The sequence below is a fragment of the Macrotis lagotis genome, chromosome 5 (genome assembly GCF_037893015.1).
Source record: "Macrotis lagotis isolate mMagLag1 chromosome 5, bilby.v1.9.chrom.fasta, whole genome shotgun sequence".
Lineage (NCBI taxonomy): Eukaryota > Metazoa > Chordata > Mammalia > Peramelemorphia > Peramelidae > Macrotis > Macrotis lagotis.
The window spans coordinates 30,416,173-30,430,260 of record NC_133662.1 but is presented as its reverse complement, the minus strand read 5'-3'; the positions used below and the strand labels follow the sequence as shown (position 1 = coordinate 30,430,260).

General features: G+C 31.9%; 1 protein-coding gene across 2 annotated transcripts in view; it reads left to right on the top strand.

The window, feature by feature from the left end:
- MMUT (methylmalonyl-CoA mutase) overlaps positions 1-14,088 on the top strand; it is a 44,067-nt gene that overhangs the window by 8,038 nt on the left and 21,941 nt on the right. For both annotated transcript variants that reach the window (XM_074237164.1, XM_074237163.1), the window contains 5 exons: positions 658-1,078; positions 3,459-3,826; positions 8,408-8,565; positions 9,855-10,026; positions 13,210-13,458. In XM_074237164.1, coding sequence (XP_074093265.1) covers positions 679-1,078; positions 3,459-3,826; positions 8,408-8,565; positions 9,855-10,026; positions 13,210-13,458 — 1,347 coding nt within the window. In that variant the 5' untranslated portion in view covers positions 658-678. The remainder of the gene's footprint in view (positions 1-657; positions 1,079-3,458; positions 3,827-8,407; positions 8,566-9,854; positions 10,027-13,209; positions 13,459-14,088) is intronic.

Here is a 14,088-nt window from a genome sequence, read left to right as displayed (position 1 = left end):
TTGATCACTTATTTTGGAGTTTATAATCTAAAACAGACAAAATAAGAAGAAAAGAGAAAGTAAATGAACAGATAAGTAAAGTGCAATAGGAGATTTAGAATAAAAAATAATGTATAATAATAGGATTTTTAAAGCTGGAAGGAACCTTAAAGATAATCATTTCAGAGATGAGGAAAATAATATAAAAAGAGGTTAAATCATTTTGACAAGGATTCATTGGTAAAGGTGGCCAAGTGAGGATTCAAGTTAATGACTCAAAATCTACTATTTCTTTCTTCTTTAAATTAGTAAGGTCACAGTTAGAAAGCAACATAACTGGAATTTGAACCTAGGTCTTCTTATATCAGATCCATTTCTCTTTCCACTATATGGCATTAAGCAATTTGTGTTCTTATTGTGCAAAAGATTATTCTTGGATGTGGAAAGGCATATTATCTCCAAGTCATTTTATTAAGAAAAGATTTACAAGAAACTTTAAAGATAATTTCTTGAACATAGTTGCTTAATGAGGAGATAGGTTTAGAGTGGAGAAAATGGTCAGTTCCAGTGTGCAAAGTGTGAAATTGAGCTTTTCTTCATCTGCTCTTTTCAACAAATTCTCATGAAACTGATTTTTCTTTGGAGGTTTACTTGCAGCATTTTTCTTTTGCTTCTCAGGTCACTTCTTGATCTTGGTGAATGACATCCATAGTCATGTTAAGGGCTAAAATTGGACCTCTCTTATTCCCTTCACATCATCTGAAGCATCTAAAAGAGTCTATATTTCTGAGGCATACATGTCAATGCCTTCTTCATCAGCAAGTCTCCCTACATCCAGGCTGGGTTGCCTTGGCTAAAAAGCAACTGAAACACAAGAACCCAGAAGACCTGATATGGCACACTCCAGAAGGAATCTCTGTAAAGCCCTTGTATTCCAGCAGGGATACCAAGGAACTACCTGAAGAGTTACCTGGAATGAAACCATTTACTCGGGGGCCATATCCCACCATGTATACCTTTAGACCATGGACTATCCGCCAATACGCTGGTTTTAGCACTGTGGAAGAAAGCAATAAATTTTATAAGGACAACATCAAGGGTAAAATGTTTTACCTGTCAATACTTTGCCTAACAGAGCAAATGGAGAAAGGCCTGGCTTTTGAGGGGCTTGAGAAATGTTTTATGATTGGAGTAAGGGTAATTTTACAGAGAATTGACCATATTCAAGATTTAATGTTTAAAAAAGAAGTTTTGTTGTATTAAGCTGTTTTAGACATCCCATTCTTCATGATCCCATTACCTTGGTAAAAATGCTGGAGTAGTTTGCAGTTCCTTCTCCAGTTCATTTTACAAATGAGAAACTGAGATAAAAATGGTTAAATGACTTGTCCAGGCTTACAGAACTATTAAGTTTCTGAGACTGAATTTGAACTCACAATGATGAATCTTTTTGACTCTTAGGCCTACTTCTCCATCCACCATGCGACCTGTTTACTATAGTAAATAGTAAAAAAATTATTGCTAGTTTTATGAAAATCAGCATGAAGAGTATGAGGTGGAATAGGAAGATATATATAGACAGAATACAACAATGCTATCTAAATTAATTTACTTTAGTGCCATACCAAACTACCAAAGAATTACTTTGTAGAGCTAACACTTTATGGAGAGTTAAGGAAAGAAAATTACAAAATTTATCTGGATAAATAAAAAGATCATTGGAATCATTGGGAAAAAATAGGAAAGAAGATGGCCTTAGCAGTACCAGATCTCTAGAAATGTATAATCTTTAAAACAATTTGGTACTAGATAAGAAATGGAGAGGTTGTTAAGGGGAACAGATTGATGTGTAGAATATGCAGAAATAGATGAGCATAGTAACCTAGCATTTGGTAAACCCCAAAGATGCTAGCAATTGGGATTAGAACTTATTTTTTTTTTTAGGTTTTTGCAAGGCAAACGGGGTTAAGTGGCTTGCCCAAGGCCACACAGCTAGGTAATTGTTAAGTGTCTGAGACCGGATTTGAACCCAGGTACTCCTGACTCCTAGGTCAGTACTTTATCCACTACGCCACCTAGCTGCCCCAGAACTCATTTTTCAACATAAACTTTGGAAAACTGGAAAATTGTTGGCAGAAACTTAGTATAGGTGAATATCTTACATAATATAAACTCAAAATGGGTACCTGATTTTGTCATTAAGGATGATACCATAAACAAGTTAGTGGAGCATGGAAGAAATTACTGTCAGATCTATGGATAGGGAACAAAGTTCATGACCAAATGAGACTGAGAGATTCAGTGGAGATAAATAATTTTGATTATGTGAATTTAAAAAGTTTTTTGACAAAACTAGTGCACCAAAAACTATAGGTAGAAATTGGGGAAAATTTTGTCAGTTTTTCTTTTTAATATATTTAAGGAGAATTAAACATAGAAAATAAGAACCATGCTCTAATTGATAAATGGTCAAAGAATATGAAAAAAAGTTGTTTTTCAGAGGAAGAAATGCAATCTGTCAATAGTCACAAAATTATCTAAATCACTAATAATTAGAAAAAATAAAATTAAAATAACTCTTAAATTGCTCCCTTATATCCATTAAGTTGCTTAAAATGACAAAAATGGAAATTGACATTCTAAAGGGCATATAGAAAAACAGGTACATTAATGCACTATTGGTGGAACTGTAAATTTATCCAATAATTCTGGAAGTTACTTTGTAACTATGTCCAAAAAACTATTAAACCACATATCTTTTGACCTAGTGATAATATAGTAAGTCTATACCTTAAAGAGAATGAACCCATTTAAGGTTTAAACATTGTATTAAGACTATTAATTTAGTATTGTGCAAAAGGTTAAAATTACTGATTGAGTATTTGATTATTTAGTCTTCTTTGCTCATTTTAATTCTTTTTTTTTGTATAAGAAGTGACAATTGACAGAAAGGAAGCAAAAGAATCATTAACTAAAAAAAAAATATAATAGCATAAGGACACTATATAGGAACAATTGACCTAACATAGTAATTTAATGACCTTGATGTGATGACCTTGAGTCTTGAGAATTTGCTTTGAGTATTCTCTAACAAAACAAAAAACTTTACAATTCATTTTCAGAATATTTTGATTAAAAAATTCTATTATATCAAAATATAAAATGTTTTGCTGCTTTAAAGGCCGTTTTCCAAAAAATCGTTTATGTGTAACATCTCATTTTTTTGTTAATATTTTATGAAGTGTCGCACTGAAACTATTTAGTTCATTCTACCATGTTATAATGAAATGTAATGTAAGCATTTTTTAGTGAACTATCTTAGAAAATGAGATATCTTTGGTAAACTTAAGTTGTTTTGATGTTCTTAAATGTTAAAACCATGCAGTGCAAGTTTATGATTTCCCTGTAATATATTTAAAAACAAAGTTTTATTTTAAACAGCCCTCTTATAAAAATATATTTTTCTTTACACACTTTAGCTGGTCAACAGGGATTATCAGTTGCCTTTGATCTTGCAACACATCGAGGATATGATTCAGATAATCCACGAGTCTGTGGTGATGTTGGAATGGCTGGAGTTGCCATTGACACGGTGGAAGATACCAAAATTCTTTTTGATGGAATTCCTTTAGAAAAAATGTCAGTTTCCATGACAATGAATGGAGCAGTTATTCCAGTTCTGGCAACATTTATTGTAACTGGGGAAGAACAAGGAGTACCTCAAGAAAAACTAACTGGTACAATCCAGAATGACATATTAAAGGAATTCATGGTCAGAAATACTTATATTTTTCCTCCAGAGCCATCCATGAGGATAATTGCAGACATCTTCCAATACACAGCAAAGGTATCCTTTTATTTTGCTTTATCCCTCAAATCTAGAGGTGTAATTTCAAATTTACAAGTAGATAAATTATCGTATGATTACTTTTCCTATAGTAGTCACTTAAAAATAATTTCCTGCAGTGTTACCTTAATAAGTTGTTGTTCTTTTGAAAAATAATTAAAAATGTAACAATAAAAATTGTGTACTTTTTAGGATCATAATGATTTTGTAAAGATGAAAAATTTTTACAATAAATGATGGCAAAAACTTTAAGAAATATTTGATAATAGGCAAAACTATATTTGGATTTTCTTTTTCTCATAAGCAGTTGTCACACAAAATTATTTTGCTTAGGTATCAGAAGTTCTATAGCTAGATTTTCTGAAATTTCAAATTTAAAAGTATTGAACCAGTTGACATTTTCAAGTTATTTTTGTGTATTCTACGTATCTCATCAGATTTCATATTGCTTGAGGGCAGAAATAGTATATTAATTTCAGCACTCACATTGAAAGCTTTAATTTTATATTTATCAGATATTCTTGGTATATTAAAATTTTATTTTTTGATACCTTAAAATCATTACCAAATTCTGTTGTAAACTTTTGAGAAAGTAGATAAATTTATAAAAATAAACCAGGTTGAAAATGGATTATTGTAGAAAATCATTGGTATAGACAAAAAGGATGTCATGTAATGTGGCAATTAAGAGAATGCTATTATTTTGTAGAGAGGAGTTTCAGTTGAATAATTTAAGGTCAGAACACAGATTGCAAAGTGTTGAGAAATGAGTAAGATATGGAGATAATCAGAGTATAAAGCTTTCTATTGATGTTTGTTGAAAAAAATGATAGGAGATAGAGTATGATAGCTTAAGGAGATAGTAAGACAAAAGTGAGTTTGTTTATTTTTTTTAAGAATGTAGTACACCTGAGTTATATTTGTAGGCAACAAGTTATGAATCAGTATATATATATATATATATATATATATATATATATAGATATATATATTTTCATCTGTGTAGGGAGATATTAGTAAGGAACAGAAGCTAAACTCTATCTCTCAGTGCAGATTAGTACCTATTTTACATTTATAGGTTTAGGATAGTTCAAGTTACTGGCTAACCTTTCTTTAGTCTTTCTTGAGCAGTTACCCCCCTTTCTTTTTTTTGAATTATTGTGAGCTGAAATGCACTTAGTATTCTGGGTGATTTTGTTCCATAGCTTTGTACCTATGTAGAATCATGTTTTATCTTTATCATATAATGAGTTACTTCTAGATAATACACCAAATTTTATAAACTTTTTTTTTTCCTGGTAGCACATTGTGCTTATGTCTGTTTCTTTACTAAGGGGGTAGCTAGGTGGCTCAGAGAATGGCACTGGTTTTTGGAGTCAGGAGGATAGGAATTCAAATCCAATCTCAGATACTTCCTAGCAGTGTGACCTTGGTCAAGTAACTTAATTGTGACTACCTCACATCCAGGGCCATTTCCACTCATCCTGTTTTATATCTGGCCCCTGGATCCAGATGGTTCTAGAAGACAAAGTAAGAGTGGTGACTTAGCACAGTATCCCCTTACTCAAATCCAATGCTGTGCTTGTCATGGCATCACTTCCCTGATGTCATGATCTTCGAGAAAGGACAAACACCACCATCATCATTTCTTTACTACCCAATCATTTCTTAATACTTTGTGGTTTTTCTTCCACTCCCCCCCCCATCTACTCCATCAAACTTTTCTAGCACAAATGAAGAAGCCACCCAATGCAAGGGAAAGGCACCATCACATAGTGAATGGAAGATTGACTTGGAGTCAGGGAACAGTCTACCAGCACCAGGCCAGAAAATTGAATCACTTCCATTTGAATTATCTTTGGAAGGTTTTGAAGGTCACTTGGCCAGCTACAGTACCAGACACTGAGGTCCCTTCTCAAACTGAACTGCCAAGCATTCATACTCTACTGCAGAAAGCACAACAATCATGGTCTGGCCACGTTGTTTGAAAGCCAAATGTATGTTTCCTTAAAAAGAATATTTGACAGAGAACTCACATAAGGTAGCTGTTCATATGGAGGTTGGAAAATGTGATAAATGGATCTTCCAAGATCTCTCTGAAGAACTTTAGGCTCAGCTGTAAGACAAGGGAGACACTGTCTCAGGATTATCCAACATGGCATACCTACATCAAAGAAGGCACTGTGAACATAGCAGAATTGTGGTAGCTCTAAAGAAATGTGAGATCTGCAAATTTAGAGACCCTCTCCATCCCAAATGTTCATATGGACTATTTTTATGCCCAACATGTGTTAGAACCCTTAGAGCTTTGATCAGTTATAGTCATATATAATGTGCATTGACCCAAGCATTAGGATGTCATTTTGGTCCTCTTTGAATTTGAAGGACTACAACATCCAAAGTGATCCAGTTCAGTTCTTTCTCTGACACACAAATCCCTGATGTGTAATCATCCAACTTCTGCTGGTACCCTTTCAATGTTAGGAGTTCTTTATGTAGTTAATTTTAAGTTTTTGAAAGCCCTGTCTTAGAATAAACCAAAATCTGATTCTGTGAAGTTAACAACAAGTTATTATTGTTGTCTATCCTTGGTTCTCTAACAGGACCAGTGACATCAGGAGAATGATATCTTGATTTGCAAGTGAATTGGATTTAATGAATCAGAGCTGTGCAAAGTCATTACCCTAATCTCTCCTCCAGAGTCATTGGAGTCCAGTGGCAAGATAGGTTAGGGCAGCTGGCGATAACTCAGGATGTAGTGGGGCCCCTGGCCTTTTTAAACAAAGGTCTTTTCCAGATCTTAGTTTGTCTGATGCAACACATTCAGTAGTTCAAAATTAGGTAAGAATTGAGGTAAAAGATGGCCTATTTTGCCTTTACAAAAGAATCAGTTAGGGAAGGGAAGACCCTCAGAATTTTCATAATAATAATAGTAATGTATAGTAACTATTTATATGGTGCCTTAAGGATTGCAAAGCTCTTTACATGTGTTTTTCCTGATTTTATTCATGTTAACAGCCCTATGAAATAGTATTTTATTATAATTATTTTATAGATGAAGAATTGGAACTGAGAGACATTAGTGACTTGCCAAAATTCATAACAGAGACTGAGTCATAATTTAAACTTGAGTCTTCCAAGTCCATCAGAACTTTACTGTGCCTTTTACTGCCTCAGTTTATCTCTTTGGTCAAAGTGCTGCTCTTTTGACTCAATACAATATGGCCAATATGTATTCCATATGTCAGTCTTTCACATATATAAAGATAGCAGTTGCATCTTCCCCTGAGTCTTTTTTTTAAGGTTTTTGCAAGGCAAATGGGGTTAAGTGACTTGCCCAAGGCCACACGGCTAGGTAATTATTAAGAATCTGAGACCAGATTTGAACCCAGGTACTCTTGACTCCAGGGCCAGTGCTTTATCCACTGTGTCACCTAGCTGCCCCCTTCCCCTGAGTCTTAAGTTCTCTCAAGTAATATATATTCCAGTTCCTTTAATCATTCTTTCCATTCAGTAATTTACTTAGCGTTTATTTATTAAATGCCTAGACAGACTCTCCTAGATACTGAGATATAAAACCAAAAATGAGATAATCTCTATTTTAAAAGTTTACATTCATTTTGTGTGTGTGTGGGGATCATTTACACAAAGATTTCAAAGTGTATATAATGTTGTTGCAAAGTATTTTCTGGGGGGGAAGAAAGTTTGTTGTTCATTCGTTTTCAATTGTGTCTGACTGTGTGACCCTATTTGGAGAATTCTTGGTTAAAAATATTGGAGTGGTTTGCCCTTTCCTTCTCCAGGGAAGACAACACTAAGGGGAAATAATCTTCTTATAGGAGATACTTAAGGTGAGATTAAGATGATTCTATAAGGCAAAGTTGAATAGGGAAATATATTCCAAGCGTGGGGAGCAATTTATCCACAAGTCATAGAGATGGGAAATGGAATATCATATATAAGAAACCTAAAGGCAGTATGGTGGTATTTGAGTGCAGGAGTAACTTAGACATTTGCTTTAGGAGTACTGATTTGTTGCTGTGTGGAGGATGAATTGGAGAGGGGAGAGACTTGTCTCTAGGATACCAGGTAGAAAGCTATGTTAAACTTTGGTCAAAGGTGATAAAGAGCTATTCTAAAATGATGACCTTGAAAGTGGAGAGAAGGAATAGGTGTGAAATAAATTATGGAAATGGAATCAACTGGACTTTGGATTTGAGGGACAGGAAAGAGTTCAAAATATCGCTAAAGGTTGCAAACCAGGGTGACAGAATGATGGTACCATCAACAAAAATATGGAAGTTAAGGGTAGAGGCAAAGATGATAGAATATGTTTACAGATTTCCTCATCTTCCTTTTCTCCTCCTGAACACACTCCAACTTGCTAATGTTTCCCTTAAAAGTGAACATAATTGAACACAATATGAATAGTATAGAAAACATTGTAGTAGTACTTTTTATCTTCTGGAACTATAATATGAATGAAACTTAGGCTCAGATAAAGTTAGCTCATTTAGCTTAATTTTTGATAATTACTTGATTTTGAAGTATTAATTTTTGATTTTAAATTTCTTTATATAGCATATGCCAAAGTTTAATTCAATTTCCATTAGTGGATACCACATGCAAGAGGCAGGAGCTGATGCCATTCTGGAATTAGCATATACAATAGCTGATGGTTTAGAATATTGCAGAACTGGACTCCAAGCTGGTCTTAGTATTGATGAGTTTGCACCAAGGTGAGTAAAAATCATAGATTTGTCCAGCATTGGTAAAATGATTAAAAAAAGGAGTGGCTAGGTGGCATAGTGGATAAAGCACTGGCCTTGGACTCAGGAGTACCTGGGTTCAAATCCGGCCTCAGACACTTAATAATTACCTAGCCGTGTGGCCTTGGGCAAGCCACTTAACCCCATCTGCCTTGCAAAAACCTAAAAAAAAAAAAACAATAACAAAATGACTAAAAAATATTAAACAGAAATAGGAAGTATGTTAGCATTTAGCAAAATAAATTATGAGTTATATACATAATAACTATTGTTTCTTCTCTTTTTTGGTACAAATTCTTTTGCTATGTGACTTTTAACAGGTATGAATTTGGACAAATCACTTGATTTCTAATCACTGTCAGTTTTTAGGGATCTAAATTGAAGGTATATAATGAGAATAAGGATCAGATGTTCTCTGCATTGTTAAAAGGAGCTTTTTGGGGGGAGTTCCCACAGGAATTAAATTGTAGGTCTGGCACAAAAATAAAGGTAATAATAATAATAATAATAATAATAATAATAATAATAATAATAGCTGAAGCTTATATAACATGCTGAAGTTTTCAAAGTGCTTAATAGATATTATGTCATTTAAAAAATTTACTTTCCATCATTTTTGCATTTCTTAATGTGTAAATTGACCTGTAAATATCATTTTGTATATACAGATTAGTCTAGAGTCATTGTACTTGGTTGCAAGACACTTCAAAAATGCATTTTAATAACTCTATTAGTGAAATGGTTATGAAAAGTACTTTTATATCTATATTTAGTTTTCCATTTTTTATGACAAATTAGTGGTTCATTGTTACTAGATAATGCAGATATATCAGGGAAACAATGTTGGATAGGAGTAGCTCTGATGGTTTTTCAACTTTTAATATACATTTATACCTTTTGTTATGTACTATATATTAAATGATCTAAAAAGTTACATTTGTCAAATTTTTATAAGATTAATTATACTTTAGCTTTATGAGAGATTTTTATTATTTAAGATGAACTTATTAAAAAGAGGAGATGGCTTTTAAAATGCCAATAATCTCTTTTTATGTGTATAAGATGACATTTTCAGATAGTGGACGTAAAATAAATAAAATTCTCTTTTCTTAGTTTTATTCCATTTTAACTAATTTGAATTTTTTTTTAAAAATTGCATATTTATTACTAGAATATTTAGTACATGTAGAAGTACTAGGTTTTTGCATTGCACATCAACTCTTTAAAAGTAAATTTTGATACATTTGTTATTTTTGCAGATTATCTTTCTTCTGGGGAATCGGAATGAATTTTTATATGGAAATAGCAAAAATGAGAGCAGGAAGACGACTCTGGGCACACTTAGTAGAGAAAATGTTTAAACCCCAAAACTCTAAATCTCTTCTTCTGCGGGCACATTGTCAGACTTCAGGCTGGTCACTTACTGAACAGGTTGTGTGTTTTTTATTTTATTTTAAAAATTATTTAAATCATATTGATAAAAAGAGATGAGTTTTTTGGTTAATTCATCCTTTTATAAACTAATTATTTTCTTTTAAAAATCTTTTTTGTTTAGTTTGCCTTTAATTTTTAAAATAATCTTCATTTTTGTTTGGAGTTTGATAATTTGTTTTCTAATTATTTTAAGTGCCACCTGAGAATTCATTAGTCTTTTTTTCAGTATAAATATTCATATATTCATATATTCATATATATATATATTTCCTACTGAAATTATTTCATTCCATATATTACATTATATTGTTTCATGATTTATTTTAGTATGTTTTTTATTCTGTGATTTATTTTTTGACATACTCATTATTTAAGATGCTTTTATTTTTTTGGTCACTGTCTTTATCTTTCCTTTCTTTATTATAATTTGCATCATTATGGTGTGGTGCATAAAGGATGTGTCCAGCAGCATTTCTGCCTTCTTTTATGAATTCTTTGTATTATAACACATATCATTTTTTGAATAAATTCCATAGACCCTGGGACTTATTCTTAAACATTATTTTTCAGCTCAGCTCCTTAGATCTGACTGATTCAGTTTTCATAACATTATGTTGTCATTTGTAATTTGTTCTATTTTGTTTTTTTCTATTGAGAAATTGTTCATTCTTTATGTGGAACATTAAGGTTTTGTAGAATTACTATTTAGATGTTTTTCAAAGTTATTTGAAAATAAGAATATAATTACATGTTACCAAGATTAAAAATAGATTATATATAATATATTTTACCTATTCTGGGAACATAAAAATAAGAAATCAAACTAATACATATGCCCCCCACACATATATAAGCTCATAATATGTATATAATCTAAAACACTAATCATTAGTTATAGAATTAATTTACATAATGTTTCCTGTTGTGATTGTGTATTTTGCAGACATAGAATATATTTACAAGTGGTTCATAAACAGTACTTAAAAATTTTTTTTGGTACATATACTCATAAGGCTTTACATTTTGTTGTTGTTGTTCAGTTATGTCGGACCCTTTGTGATCCTTTTTGGAATTTTCTTGACTAAGATACTGCAGTGATTTGCTATTTCCTTTTCCAGATTATTTTTACAGATGAAGAACTGAGGTAAAAAGGTTTAAAAGTGGTGTGCCCAGAGTCACAGAGCTAGTGCCTGAGGCCAGATTTGAATTCTGGAAGATGAGTCTTCCTGATTCTTAGTCCAGTGCTTGAGCCACTTAACCACCCAAGACTGTACATTCAAAACTTTAAACATTTGATTTATAAGCAAAAATACAGTCTACTTCATATAGTGTTTTTCATTTTTTCAGAGGACTTTCTGTACTTATATTATGTCATTTTAGTCTTTTAAATAATGCCATTCTAGGTATATGGAAACAGTTGAGGTAATTGATTCTTAAGATTATTTGCTTTCCCAAATTTTGCCAGGCCAGAAAAAAAAAAAGTAAAAAGGGGCAGCCAGGTGGTGCAGTGGATAGAGCACCAGCCCTGGAGTCAGGAGTACCTGGGTTCAAATCTGGCCTCAGACATTTAATAATTACCTGGCTTTGTGGCCTTGGGAAAGCCACTTAACCCCATTGCCTTGCAAAAAAAAAAAAAAAAAACTAAAAAAAAAGGAAAAAGAAGTAAAACTGAGAACTTTTTTTCTAGAATGTTATTTAAGTTGTTATGTATGAATGTTATGTTAAGTTGTATTTTTTACTTTTATTTTATCAAATATTCAGTATTGTATTTTATCATCTTCACAAATGAAATATGCTCCCTCTTGTGGTTGATAGCAATAAGCTGATCAGTTCTTCCATGATTTGTCTTGAATATTGAAATAATGTGTGTCATTAATATAAAGTTATGATTAAGAAGCTTTAAAATAAATATAACTAAATTATGTCAATGATTCAAAATTCTTCATTGAAAGTTAGCTAAACTTATATCATGTAGTTATACAAAGAATGTTATTTTTTAATTATATAAATAGAGACCATTTAGGAATTTTTATCTGTTAGGCCAATTTATTTAATTTCTGTCCATTTAAATAACTCTCACAATACTGATTTCTTCTACTCTGCCTGCTTTAAAAATTACATGATATAGAGCCACAGGGTCTAGAAACTTGAGTTCAAATATAGTCTTAGACACTAGCTTTGTGACCCTGAGCAAGTCCCTTAAATGCTGTATGGCCCAGTTTTCCCATCTGTACAGTGGAAAAATAATAATTGCTCCCTTCCAGGATTGTTGTGAATATAAACAAATATTTGTAAATTTGTAAATAATTGTAAATCCAGTTTATAAACCTTAAATTGTTATTTAAATGCTAGCTATTAATTGTTTAAAATGGGATTTAACATATAAGAAGTAGCAAAAATATAAAGCATATGCAAAAGAAATCTTACTGTTACTTCTCCAACATTGAGACCCTCATGAATGGAAACTTGGGATTTTTGTCAAATGTTGATGAGGTGGGAGCATATTCCAGCCACAGAGAAAAATGTGCCTAAAAGGACAGAAGTAGGAGGTGGAGTGCTGTGAGAAATTTGTTTGAGTGTTGTGGAAATTTGGTGCAAGACAGTATCTGATTTTTTCCCATGTATTAAGATGATAGACAGAATCCTGTGGAGATTAGCTAGTTCATTCATATTCACTCAATGAATTGGTTAAACCAGGACTTTTATTATTATTTTCTGCACCTTGATATATAGAAGTCTTCAGGTTAATTTGCTGAACATCAATTTTGTACTTATTATATGACTATTGATTTGGTAGGCATATGTTTTCTTGATTTGAAGAATTGATGATTCTTTTGGGGTGATAATATAAATTAGTATTTCAACAACCAGAAACATTTATAAGGTTATACTCAAAATATGTTTAAAATCTGCCTGTATAAATTAAATTCATATTTAAAGCATGATAGAATTGAAATGATGAAAATTAGAAATGTAGTCAATTATAATCCTGCTGCTTCTACTATTTAGGCTTTGACCTGAGGTTTATTCCTTGTGCCTGAGAATGTACTGTATGTATAATATGTAAGCATTTATGTCTTGCAATATGTCCTTTATCATATCTCAGATGAAATATAAGCATGAAAGAAGTAAATGGAATAGCATATTGTCTGAAGTTTTTTCTTTTTTCAATCTCTTTAGGATCCTTACAATAACATTATTCGTACTACAATAGAAGCAATGGCAGCAGTGTTTGGAGGGACTCAGTCCTTACATACAAATTCATTTGATGAAGCCTTGGGTTTGCCAACAGTAAAAAGTGCTCGAATTGCCAGAAACACCCAGATCATAATTCAAGAAGAATCTGGTATTCCTAAAGTAGCTGATCCATGGGGAGGTTCATATATGATGGAATCTCTCACAAGTGAAGTCTATAATGCTGCTTTGAAGGTAAATTTCTTCTTTTGGTCTTGTTATTTTATAACAATTTTGAATTTTTGAGAGATGAAGTCTAAATTTGATTGTACAATCTTCTAAACTGAAATAAAACAGAAAATAAAAGATTGTTAGAGTTAATTAATTGCTCTTGTGTTTCTAAAAGAATAAATTGTATTTTTCTTCTATAAATGTTTGTTTACAATTATTTGCCATCTCATTTTGACTACTTTGTTGTTGTAACACAAGTCACTTCTCACTATATGAACTCCCAAACTTGCTATCTTCCCAGACAAAATATTTAAGCAAAACTGTGAAATATAGTGATTCCTTGTGATAGTAATATAATTTTTTAAATAGTTTACTGATTCTTAAAAGAAAGATAATTTGGTTTAATTTGAATAGGCACTTAATATTTAATCCTGTATTCAACTTAAATTTTAATGTCTTTTAGTATTATATTCATTTACATTTTTGCATCATTGTGTCCTCTTGTTCTTTTGGTTCCATTTTCTTTAGCTTGAATTAGTTCATACAACATTTCCCAAGTTTGTCTGAATTCTTCATATCCATAATTTCTTAATGTAAAATCACATTTTAATTTTATGCACATGCTACCATTCTCTAGTTTATTGGATGTTTTTG